The sequence below is a fragment of the Protopterus annectens genome, chromosome 5.part1 (genome assembly GCF_019279795.1).
Source record: "Protopterus annectens isolate FY-2018-M chromosome 5.part1, PAN1.0, whole genome shotgun sequence".
Taxonomy (NCBI): domain Eukaryota; kingdom Metazoa; phylum Chordata; order Ceratodontiformes; family Protopteridae; genus Protopterus; species Protopterus annectens.
Window position 1 is genome coordinate 90,535,468 of NC_056736.1, and position 13,613 is coordinate 90,549,080.

The 13,613-nt window shown below is 37.8% G+C and overlaps 1 protein-coding gene across 1 annotated transcript in view; it reads right to left on the reverse strand.

Moving 5' to 3' along the window:
- Positions 1-13,613, reverse strand: part of MYCBP2 (MYC binding protein 2) — a gene marked incomplete in the record, with an annotated part of 5,088,083 nt that overhangs the window by 3,500,041 nt on the left and 1,574,429 nt on the right. Inside the window, 1 exon segment of the mRNA XM_044072904.1 lies at positions 7,482-7,599. Within this exon segment, the coding sequence (XP_043928839.1) occupies positions 7,482-7,599 (118 nt within the window).

Below are 13,613 nucleotides of genomic sequence, written 5' to 3' on the forward strand. Positions count from 1 at the left end.
ATATTACAAATGTCATTAATAAACGTATTTTGTAAAAAAAAAAAAAAAAAAAAAAAAACTGGGGTTTTGATGAACAAACATTGCTTCACAGAAGAATAGCTAGGGTGAGGCCAAGGGAGTAAAATTCCTCGGGTGCAATCAGAAGCAATCTTATTACAGTACCAGCATTCATTTCTGTCCCAGTATTTCTGAATGCCAATACTGAAATGAATTTCAGTACTTTAATTTGAGCAGTACTGAAATACTTCAGTACTTCATGTGATACAGGTTGTAGCAAAAAGCTTTCTACATTTAAAGTAGAGGCATCAGTCCTTTTTTTTGGGGGGGGGGGTGCAGAAACAGGATATGACCGGTCTCCTGAGATTTAGGAGCACCAGCCAGATCAGAACAAGGTACCAGATGAACCAGCTACATAGCTCTGCTGCTTAACTTTGCTTGGGTACTTAAATACAGTAATAAATCCACTTAAATCTGAGTTCGGGGAAGCAATGTCTAAAATAACATGGGTTCTCCTAAGCAACTGTGAAAACAAACATAGAATATTTAAGAAATGTTGCTTTTAGCCTGCAGTTTTGAATGCAATCTAGATAAATTTATTTTAACATCTCGGGAAACTGTAAGCATAAACAAACATTTGCAATGATGAAACATTAAGCACATATTGCTTCACTATAAAATCAGTTTGTGTCTTTCGGCTTTTCCTGGTTAGGGGTCGCCACAGCGGAACTCCGGTCCGCTAATGATTGGTAGTTGATTTTTACGTGACGAGTTACCAGCCCTGACGCACAACCTTCAACGAAGGTACACCCATTCACGCATATCTCCACGCAGAAGACGCTCTAGCTGAGTATCGAACCGGACAGCATCATACTGTGAGGCGACAACGCTACCGCAGCACCACCACCGCGGGTTTTGCTTCACTATAAAATCAGTAATACAGGAAAATTACGTACAATCTGTATAAACCTCTCCTTGTTTACTTTGCTAATATGTATAACATATTAGAGATCAGGCCCAACCAAAACCTATATAAATTACTACAACATTCCATGATACTTTGCCTAGTCGTATATGGTTAACATTTTATCATATTATGCAGTTATGGAAGGCAAAATATTTACCATAGTTGAATTACGTCCCTGTTTTCACCAAGCCAAAAAAGTTGACAGTCTAACAGGCTCTCTGTTTTGTTTGCACTTGCCAAACATCTGTAACTATTACCGTTAACAAATCAGTCCTTTAAAGTCCAATATCTGATGCAACCACGTTTTCAAAATACTTTAAATATATCAACATATTTACAAGTAAATTGCTCTCAGCATGAAGAACATTTCAGCCTTCCATTATACTCACTGATTAGTATTCATTGTCTTATTCTTAAGACGGCATACCAACAGGATACCCCACAGTCCATACTTTCCTAGACAATCTTCCTGGCCACTCAGCCATCTTGTTCCTGGGAAAGTCATCACTTCTGTTACACATCAAAAATATCAGCTACTCCCCTAGGACTTCTAACTCACTACTACTTTCCAGGCATTCCTTTACCCTTGCTACTGTAAATGGTCATTCTGTATACCTGCTCTAGCTTGCTGGAACTCTCTTCCTGAACTTATCAATCACTTGCTACAGAGTGAACATCTGCAAGTTTTGCTTGTTCTCCTTTTGAACATTAAGCATTAAAACCCTTAATGGCAAAACAGTGTGGCTTGTGGACTCACTGGTATTCAATAAAGATGAATTTTAGCAAAATTTATGATTTGGTACTGGATAGACTTGCTTCTGGTGCTTTACATACACACACAAACACAAAAACACACACACATGTATATCTCTACATGTCCTGATATCCTTACCTCTTGGGTGGGTGTTACTGCTAGCTCAGACCCCCATGGTGGCATCTAAAGAAATAACCACTAGGTCTGCTACACAGTTTTACCGATATTTTGACGTTTCTTCTAATCTGTAAAAACTGTGTGCTGAACGCTGAGAATCCATTTCTAAGAAGTGCTGTCAAACTGATCACCAAATGCCTGGGAAAAAGAGCAGAAAGTGTAGTTTGTCTCGCCTCCCTGGTCCTTACCTTCTATTTAATCTGGCAGAGCTTTACCCTCTCCCCATTTAGGGAGGTCTATTAATACAGTCCCTCCCTGAAGGATATGGCTTTAAGATTTCAATGAAAAAGATTCCTCTTCATCACTGTCATACTGCAGGGGGCTAGTTTAGCTGGGTGAAGTACGAGATCTTGTTTCTCTTCTTCATCAAAATACGAGTCAAATCACTGCACTGGTGAAGGGTTCCTTTTTTCACCGAATGTTAGATACCTAATACGGAAGGTCAGTGGGAGAGGAAACCAGGTACTACTCTTCCCCTTCAGCCACACAGTAGAGCACATTTGCATAAAGAACTTACTATATTAAACAGATGTTTGAGTAAGATCACTGTTGCAATAACGATTAACGCAAGGATCTCTGCCACAAGGAAAGACCAAACAGCTGGCTTGATTTTCTGAGCTTTATGCCATCCCCCAATCATGCTAACTCTATCTTCTCAGGAATGTTGAGATGCTCCTGGTACAAAAGTGTCATCAGTAAGTGCCATGTGTAGTTCTTTTCTTAACTAAGGGCATCTATACAAGGTTTTCCTAGGCTGCTCTGTGAGTAGGTTCCTAGGGCTCCAGGTAGTCCCCCCCCTCCCTCGCAAAAAGCCTGCCTCTGTGGTCCCAAGCAAGGAAATCCCCAGAACACTGGCTCTCTACAGGATACCAAAACTAGAGAAACACAGACAGCCTTTCCAACTATAGCCCCTGTGATGTCAGTGGAATGGGGGAATGTGGTCTAGTAGCCACCCCAACCCTTGGATGCCCATAGCATGTAGGAGGGGATGGAGGTAGGCACAGCCAATTGCAACAAAACTATTCAAATACCTTTTATTATGCTAAGTTCCTTACACAACTCTATGTCCTTCTTATGGTCCTCTGTTGTAGTAATCATCACCATAAGGATAAATCCCAAAGTTTAATTTTTTTCACAGGACTGTTAGTGACCGGAAGCAGGCTACATGAGGCAATGCACTACAGCTGTGGAAAAAAAACACCTTGATCAGGACAGAATCTCTTGGATGCAGTGTTTACAGAAAGCAGTATACCACAGGGCTCAGCTTTGGGCCCTCTCCTACCTGGGATCTATTCCTCAAACCTTCAATCCAGCACTCCTGGCCTATGATTAACTAAGTTTGCAGATGACTGTAAAATGGGTGGTGTTATTCAAAATTCAACTGACTTATAACTGTTCCAACATGGGTTAGACCATGTTAACAGCTGGTTCAAGGACAATGATCTAAAATTAAATGTAAGAAATGTAGCACAGTTCATTTTGTTAAACAAGACACTTTCACTTTATGTAGGCGATGCACCCCTAAAATCAGGCACTGCTATAAGGAATCTAGATACTCTTATTTCTTATTTAACCATCATGTCTCCACAGTAATATGGAAAGCATTTTATCTGCCCCATCTTATTTAAAAAGGCATCCCCACTACATACAAAGCAGTCTTAACTCCCTTTTGCTCATATCTTATCAGACCTATTACTGAATGTAATGCACCTTTTGGCATATACTTGTCTAAACATATCACACAACTTGAGAGATCTCAGAGCTGTATAACTAAAAAGATCGAAGGCCTCCAAAATCTTACTTATCAGGAGAGACTGTCAGCCCTTTCTCTTTGCACAGTCTTTTACAGTCTCCACCAAGGAGATCTGTGTCCAGACTTTCGAACCATGAAAGATCCAACCCTATAGAACTTCTCTTCCTTCGCAGGACTAATGGTACCTCAAATACTCTGTTAAAGGAATTAATCCTTCATCAACAGATAAGACACACTGGCATGACAGATTCATGTCCCAGTGTATCCCTCACTCTGGAACAATTTTCTATTACACGAAAAGTACACCTAGGTAACTGGATGGGCAGCCTCAAATTCTCCCCACAGTCTATTCTGTCTTGCCTTTCTGAAGGAACTTTGGAATATTTATTTGGCTAGATTTATAACTTTTTGCAGACTGGCTGACTAATACTTACCTATGAACTGATTAAACTCATAACTCTCCGGTTTAGATATAAGCAGAAGTTTTGAGGCCATGGCCCACAGAGTCATGAGTCTTTCCACTGGAAAAATGCCAATCTTCAACTTTGTGCTCAGATGAGACCCTATAAACATTAGCTAGAGATGGATCCTTCTGTAATTTGCACTGCTCACAGAAAAAACTCAAGAACAGACATAAGCAAAGCAAATAAGCACTGTCTGATATAAAAGATTCCCTTGTGGCAGCCAGAAGCCAATTATCCATATAACGGAAAAAGCAAATCCTTTTAAACTTCTGGGGAATGCAATGACAGACATGTCCTTGGAGAGAACCTGGGTTCTGGCAAGACTAAATAGTAGTGTTCAAAATTGATAATGACTAGCTCCTAGATGGAAGCAGAGATAGCTTCTGGACACTGGCAATTTTTATGTGGAGATAAGCATCTTGAAGATCAAGGGAGAACTTTCAAGTCCCCTTTCTGTAAGCATTTAAGTACGGCTTGCACCATGACCCTCCAGAACTTTGTATTTTTTTAGATAGGTATTTAGGCCACTTAAGTTTTGGGAACTAAAAAAATCTGAAGTTGACTTTGGACCCTCTCTGGTCTCTTGGAATCTCCTGCGTGGCTACTTTATGAAGGAGTTGAGACATATTGTTTGCTATTGCACTCTGCTGTCACGGTGGTACAGTAAACTCTCGGTTAACTGGCACGCATGGGGACTGGTAGATACCAGATAACTGTAGCTTCTGGTTGCTTGACAGTTACTATTAAAAATAGACCTGACTAATACTGTGCTCTATACTATTTGTTTGGTTTGACTTGTTCTCATGTATGGCAGAGAGGGAATGTATTCCTATCTTCCTTTTTAAAACTCTTAAAACTCTAAAAATGTAAGGTATGTTTCTGCAGGGGGAAAACAAAGTGCAACACATGAAAATTGTACAATATTTCTTCAATATTTGTTGCCAGTTGCTTGAGAGCGCCGGTTGCTTGAGTTCTGGTTAACTGAGAGCTTACTGTACCATCCAAGCAGGGACAAGGACAAACGTTTTGGTTATCCTGAGGAGTAAATTGTGTAACCTCTGGATATCATGCTTCTCACCCTGTTGTCCTGTGTGATGGCCACCCGCAAATCTAGGTAAAGAAGCATTCACTCCTAATTGCCTCCAGAGAGGAGCATTTAGGCAAGCCTTCAAGGATAATATGAGTTGATTCCTGAAGGGTGGGGCCTTGGAATCCTGAATCTGGCAGACCTCCTCAGCCCTGTGGGTACTGTCCACTAAAGGGACCCCCTCTACTACAGCTGACATCATCAGGAAAGCAACTGAAAGGGAAATGTATAGTTTTAAGCCAGACAGCTTTGGAACTCTTCTGGTTTTTAGAAAAGGACCTTTGAGGAGTTCCAGATTGCACTCCTCAAATACAAAAAAAGCATTTTCTATTCCTGTTCACTTCTGAAAAGTTTCTCTAAATTTGGGTTCAGAAAGGAAAGTCCTGTCATAAGGGTTATCAAAGTCAGTGAAGTCGCATAATGAAAGCAAGTATGGCATTTCATAGCTACACCTGTGCCTGCTACCCTAATACACCATTAGAAGCATTACATAACAGCCTCATGGGGCAGATTAGAGAAGCTCAACTTAGTAGCGACTTTGTGACTATATTTATTTACAGTTTGTTTACCAGGAAAATCCATCGGGCCAAAAGAGCCCATTTTCAATGGAGACCCAGGGAGAAAAGCTCCATATACATTTAAACAATTGTAAAATTTCAGTAAACATGATATATTACATAGTATAAAAGGAAATAACAGAAATGCAAGAGGACAGAAAGAACATATAATAAACAGTAAATATAGTTAAACAAAAATCATAGAGAATCATAGAGACTTGATCTGCTTACGAGTATCAGATGTGGCAGGTTTTCTCAAAAAGTCTACTGTCTGCTCTGCTAGGTCTCTGGAACCTAACTGAGCAAAAGGGTAATTTAATGCTCAGACAGCAAAAGTGCCTAAAGCATAAAAATGCTTCCCCACATGTTCCATCATCCTGGACTCTCTGCTAAGATGAACTGCTCAGCTCTTATTGGACAGTTCCTTCTTGGTGGCTCCTGCCACAAAAATGAAAGGATGACTGTCTTTGGGTGGTTGCAATATTTTGACAATTTTCCTTGGGATACTCTGCTCATAAGGTTCCCTCCAGTTTATCTTTGCAAACAAGTCCATCTTGAAATAAGCAAGAGGGATCAGCAAAGAGGTAGTGGGGACAGATCCAAATGCCTCAAAGAGAACTTATCTATCCTATTTTGAATTCTGGCCAACTGCGAGCATTTTATTTAACCAGACAGTACCCCTGGATCACCTATGAAAAGAAGCATTGTATTTAATGGATCTGAACACTGCATTCAATGAATCGACCCAGTTAACAAATGATCAAATAAACAGCTGTAAATCATATGCATGTAGCTACTTCAGAAAAATACTAATTCACAGGAAATGACAGAGAGTTTGCCAGTGGGATTATAAAAGAATGATCTGAGCAGCACACCATCTCAGTGTTTAAATATTCTGCCTCACAACTCTATGATTTGAACTCCTACTCTTGACTTCTAGTTGGTGTCGTTGTGGAGTCTGCACAGTCTCATTACATACATATGGATTTCCACTAGGTACTCTGGTTTCCTCCTATATTTAAAAACAGTTTGAAATAGTTACTTTACTCTGAGTGTACTTTTCCCTAGCTGTCAGCTTCATGGCTGAAAAATGGCCCACAAAGCTCACTTACCAATTTAACAAAAAATAAATGTAATACAAATTTTAAATCACTGTTTGATAAAGTTACATACTTTCAGAGAGATTAACTTGCAATATGTAGTCTAAGCTAACAGAAACAGTTCAAGATTGCACAGAAACAGTTATACAACAAATTGGTATGCTACTCTGTTGTACATCTGTATGCATTAAAGGTGACATAGTAAACCATTCCCTCCCTTCCCACAATGTATCTAGTAATGTTTGGTTACTGAATATTCAAACAGATTATTCCTTAAGCAGTTTAATAATTACAAAACATTTTGCATTAAGCTATCAGAGTACATTTTTATTCTGAAAATGACACATTTTACTACTATAGCCTTAAGCCTGAACAATTACATGGTTAAATCAACTACAAAATGAACACTGGTATGATTCGTACTTCACAACACTGGGTATGTTGTACCTCCTTACAGGAATCTACAGAAACAGAGCTACTTAAATTGTGAAGTGCTGGCAGACAATGCAAAGTACAGGGACATATACAGAATTCACATGCAGCTTAACACAAAACCCTTGATAGACCAGGTAGGTACATGTAGTGAATTTTAACAAACTGTATAAAATGAGAAGATTCGGCTTACAGAAAAACTTCCAAATGTGAAGACTTGTCCATCCAGTAGAAGAACAGCTGTATGATTACTACCCGCAGCTACCTGAATACTTGGTCCAGGTAAAGCTTGTACAAGTGTTGGAGATGCTCTATAAAACAAAAATTATACTGGTTAGAATATGCAACAACAACAAATACAATGAGGCTGACACAAATATGGCACTCTAGAAAATCTTCCCAACTACATTCAAATTACTTAGGTCTTATTATCAGAGAGTGTTGCAGAACTCAGACTTAAAAAAAAAAAGTTTCTCTAAACCATAATTCTTCCACAATGTTCAAGTAAAAGTAAACAAATGAATTTAGAAAGAGATATTGACTTTGCCAACATCAATCCATTAATGAACTTCCAAGATGGTTGCACATTGAGTAACAACTTATTTCTATTTCTCCCAGTGTGAAAACAGAAACTCAGCAGATAAGGCCAGTATACTTGTGATTATAGGTAAATTTAAATAACTGTTAAGTGCACTACCTGGATGACAGGAATAAAGAAATACAGAAGACCTGGAAAAAATCAGCTGAAAAAAGTGAGGAAGAAAGATTGGCTGGGGAAAGTTCTGCAGCAGTTCAGCAAAAAGCAATGCAATCTTTAGACACGACTTTCAATAACCTACAGGAAGATATAATACAATTGCATACAGACCTGGTTAAAATAAACAAAACACTGATGAAGTATATCAACACAAACAACAAAAGGCTGAAAAAAATGGAAGAAGCTTTAAACAGATATTCAGATGAGATGATAAAGCTGCAAAAATCAGAGGTCAAAATGAAGAAAAGGATGGCTGAATACAAGACTGCTCAGGAAGAGAAGTTTAAAAAAATAAAAGAATTAAGAGGACACAGCGCATAAGGAAAACCAGAGATTTTCAGCTATACCAGAGAAGCTGGAAGGAACAGAATGCATTAATTTTTATGAATGTACAAAGAAGCATCTGGACTGGTATTCCACAGCAGGAATTCTTAGTTGAAAGGGCACATTGTGTGTATGCTCCAAACCTGGCTATAAGAAAGTAACCAAGACCTTTAATAGCCAAGATGCAATACTATCACCAGGAGGGATTCTGACAAAACTGTGGCAGAAGGAAAAAGTACTAAAAGACAGAGACAGCAGAGTGTTTGTGGAGAATGATTACTCATTGTACACCAGACAGAAGAGGAACAAAATTTATTCCACTATTCAGGGAATGTCGAGATGCAGGTATGAGATTCAAACTGCTGTATCCAGCTGTCTTCAAAGTATTCTTCACTAGACAGACAAAATAACTTTTTGATGAAGTACATGTTAATCAGGAAATACAAAAGTTTGTCCAACAAAAAGTAAGCTGTGAAACAAAAGGAGATACTGCCTCTTGTTCTTCTGGCAATAAAGACCACATAGTACCCTTGAAACCTTTTCAAAATTTTCAACGGAAATGTTGGACAGAAGGGAGGGAGCATGAGAGATTACTAGAAGAATCAAGAGTACACTGGAAATTAAACAGAGATGGGATTTTGGAGCTGAAGAGTAATAAAACCAGTAAAACTATGGGATTGCAATACAATAGTTATATTTGTGAAATGACAGAACAAGAAAATATGGAAATATTGGACTTTTTCAGAATCTGTTGGACTTGTGGGGGACTCTAAAGCATATACCCTACTTCAAGTCATTAATGTTCAGAAAAGTGCTTTGGGGAGGAGGAAGGAGAAAGTTAACTGTAAGCAAAGATTGTTTTCTTAAACAGTACTAATTTATGGCATGTGGTTTTCTTTACATGCCATAAAGTAAATTTTTCAGTTAATTTTAAGTATACTGGAGACTGTAAACAGGTGCTGCTGTTCTTTTTTTTTCTTTCTCCCTTCTCTTTCTTCTTGTTCAGTTTTAAGAAATGTAGGCACTACAATGTAAAAAGCCTAGTTAAAAGCATGATAAAAGAAAACTTAATTTGATTTTTCTCATTCTTGAATGGGGGGATGACTGGATTGAATACCTTAGATTGATTTAGTAACAAGTTTTAATGCAGAGCGAGTAAATGAAAAAGAACATTCAATATTATAAGGCTTTTTTCTAGCAGATACATGTATGTTAACAACTCTGCAGCTGGTCTTCATGTTTCCATGTAAACAATCTGAAAGAGAAACTAGCTACAGTCTGGTGGAGAGTGACTGGCTGAGGAAAAAAAAAAGAAGAGCGAAAAGAGAAATTGACCAGAAGATAATGTTCTCTGAAAACATTGGGGGGGGGGGTTCCCAAGGTAGATAACATTCTCTGAAAACATTTAGGGGCTTAAGGTAGTTATGTTCTCTGAAACCATTCAGGGGTTTTCCAAGCTGGGAGAGCTATAAAGATTTTTTTTACAAGAAACATGTTTATTAAATTATCGTGTTAGACACAGACAATCTTACATTTATGTAAATGAAAATAAATCATAACAGTACAATCAGTTGCAAACATTACACTTTACAAATTGTGCCAACACAACTGTATCTGCAAACATTATGCATCACTTTTTAATATAGCCAGTCAATGACAGTCAACCATTGCATAGCTCATTCAGATCCTGCCTTCTTCCTCCTCTGCATGTAGTGGTGCCACATTTTCCATTTTCCTATGTAATTTACTCTTACCTTTTTCTAAAGATCCCAGTTCCAGTTGTTATCTCTGTTACTATTTTTGTTACTTCTATCAAAGTAGGTTTAGACTTTGATTTCAATTTTCTAGATATTGCTTTTTTGGCAGCTATCACAAATTACAGTCACCAAGGCCTTACTATATCTAGGCAATTCCAACTCTGTATCATAGCTCACAAAAAAACATTTCCCAAGTCACTCCAATTTACTCACCCAGCATCACGGACACAGCAGTCTGCAAGGAATCTTTAAAGTCAGCCAACTCATTACACTCCCAAAAAATATGTTCCCAGTTACCTCTTTCTTCACCATCACATCTCCAACATTTGCTGTCTACCTGAGGAAAACTTCTTTGCAACCTGCTTGGGGTATACAAATATCTATGTAAACACTTCCAGGCAAAGATCCTAAATCTTCTTTATTTTGCTGCATATTTGGGAGACATACATATACCCCCCCACACAGTTTCTTTGTGAATTTGCTTATCCAATCTCTCTTCCCAATTCTTCCTTTGATATCAAAGTATACAAGCAAAGAGAAAAAAATAGGGGGTCCTAAATGAAAGACCATCACTGGTAGAGTTCGTAGCAGAACCTAGAACAGAAGTTGCTGTTAAGAAAGGAATAATTAGTAGAGTATATACATTATTGCATGATAACTACAAGAATCAATCAGAAGAGGTTCCTTGATATTTAAATGCAATTTCTATCCTGCAGACCAAACGAGCTCTTGCCATCTTCCCATTCTATTACCTTTTCCTCTCTAGTTATTTGCTCCCAATACCTTAGTTCCTTTGCCAGATTTCTCCAATATAATCCCACCCCCTCTTGCCTATTGTCTGTATCCCTAATTGCAGTCACCCCTATTAGCATAATCTTTTTTCTCCATTCCCGTATTGGCTTAGTTCTTAGAATACTTTCTGCTATTTTATGAATATAATATTTTGTATGATTTTGCTCTCCTTAAAGGTTTGCATCCAAAATCCCAGTGTTGTGACTCTGTTACTTCATCGTCTATTTGCATTCAGAGTTATAGTTTTCTGCTTGTGCTATGTAAAGGAGCCCTTACTGTGTTGTTCTTAAATACCCCTTCAAATCAGGTAATCCCAATTCGTCCTGTTCTATTGGAAGAATAAGCTTATGGGAGAGCTATAAAGATAAGACAAAACCAAACAGCAATTAGTAGAAGCAAAGGCTGCACCATCTGTCTTAGCATGGATGTCCTTTCTTTTAGGTTACCTCAAGTCTGTGTGTGGCTGCCAGTTTGGGACTTTTGTTTTTAGTAGGAGGGTAAAACTTCAGTTTTTGAACGTGTACATAGTTTTGTGTATTAGTACAAAGTTAACAGGTTTTAGGGGGTTATTAGGGGTTTGTTTGTTTTTTTTTTTCTTTGAGGGATTTCAATAAAACAAAAAAATTTTGTATGATGTGACAGGCTCAAATGCATATGACAAGAAACAAGTGTATAAAAGTTCACCTGCAAAACAGTGTATGCATGTAACAAAAGCTAGAACTAGACATTTAACAAAAAAGGTGGGAATGAAAACTTTTTAATAAAATGATGCTTTCTGTAATGTCTTTAAATGTAAATGACCTCACAGATAAATACAAAAAAAAAAAGAGTAGCAAACTACATTAAAAAATGTAGAATGCAAATAGCTATGTTACTGGAGACGCACTTAGAAATTAACATGTGAATTTGATAAAGAAGGGTTTTCAGAAATACCTGGGAGACAGGAAAAAGGAGTACTTATATTAATTGCAAGAGGAGCTCCAGTAGTGACAGAAGAAAAAAGATAATAATGGCAGATATGTAGTGCTAAGGCGTTACCGGCAAGGGAAGAGGATTACACTGGCATGTATTTACATTGCACCTAAAACCTGCAAAAATGGAGCTTAAGACAATTCTGGGAGAGAAAATCAGTTTTCAGCAAGGAATATTAATTATAGGTGGGGACTGGAATTTGATTTGCAACAGTGAAGATGTTTATGAGGGATTCAGAACGGAGAATACAACAAAGGCGGCTAGATTTTTGAAGAAAATTATGAACATATTTGACATGGAAGATTTGAATTCAGTAAGAGAGGAGGTCGGAATGAATTTAAATATTATACCCCAAGATATTAAAACTGGGGTAGGCTAGACAGAATTTACATTTCATGGGAACATCTGCATTTAATTGAAGGTCTTGATACATACCCAATAACTATTTCAGATCATGCAGCAATAATAGCTAAAATAAAAGCACAGGGTAATGAAATAAAAATGAGACACTGGTGCTTTCCCAACTATCTGTTGAAAAGAGAGGAATTTAAGGAATGGGTAGTAGAGATTATTCAGGAGCTGTTAGGGAGCATAGAAATTTCTTCTGAAAATATAGCTAGGGAGTGGGATAAAATTAAGGTGGAGTTTAAAAATAGGGTAGAAATAAAAGAAAGGGAGCTATGATTAAGAAGTAACAAATTATTTAAAGGGAATGACAAATGTTAAGATATTGCAAAATAGGGGGAATGTCACAGAACAAGTGTAGGATCAGCTGCAGAATGAGAGACAGAAAATAAGGGATTACCTCGATAATATGTACGAATTTTGAAAGGTTGCTATTAGGCAACTGTTTTCTGATAACAGAGTACAAAAACTTTAAGCACAATGACTCATGCAACAGAAAGTAGAAAGAGCCGTCAGCAAACTTAGGGAGCCTGAAACAAGGAAGGTAACAACAGTTCCTGCAGAGGTATTAGAAATATTTTGGAAATTCTGTCTCTATAAAGCATACAGATATGAAAAAATTAAGAAAAGATGCAAATGGAAATGTTTATGGAAGAATTAAATATGCCAAGGTTTGAGGTAGATGAGGCTCAATTACTAACGGTTAGGATAGGAGGAGATGAGATAAAAACTGTGATGTATAACCAATCTACAGGAAAGTTCCCAGGAATAGATGGTATTCCTGTGGAAGTTTGGAAGCTAGGAGGGAAAAACTGATAATAATCTGGAAGATTTTGTTTAACAGTATTTTAAGAGAAGTACCAATGTCCTGGAAGAAAACAGTGGTAGCTGTAATACCTAAAGAGGGTAAAGATCCATCAGATCCAGCTTCATACAGGCCCATTTCAATACTAAACCATGATTATAAAGTGTTCATGTCTATAATGGCTAAAAATGACAAAAGTAATGTCTAAACTGATAGACCTGGATCAATGTAGTTTTGTGGAGGGTAGGCAAACATTTGACAACATTAACAGAACATTTGTGATCTAGAGGGGAGCAGAATGTAAGCAAATACCATTGTTGTTGGTGGGTCTTGATGCAGAGAAAGCATTTGACAGAGTACGTTAGGACTTTATGAGCAGGCAATGGAAGCATTTGCATTTCTTAAAAAAATTATAATGTTGATTAGGAGGATATACAAGTGATCAGAGGCAAAAATTATCCTCTCTGATAATTTCCACCTGAGTAGAGGAAACAGACAGGGGTGTTCTCTTTC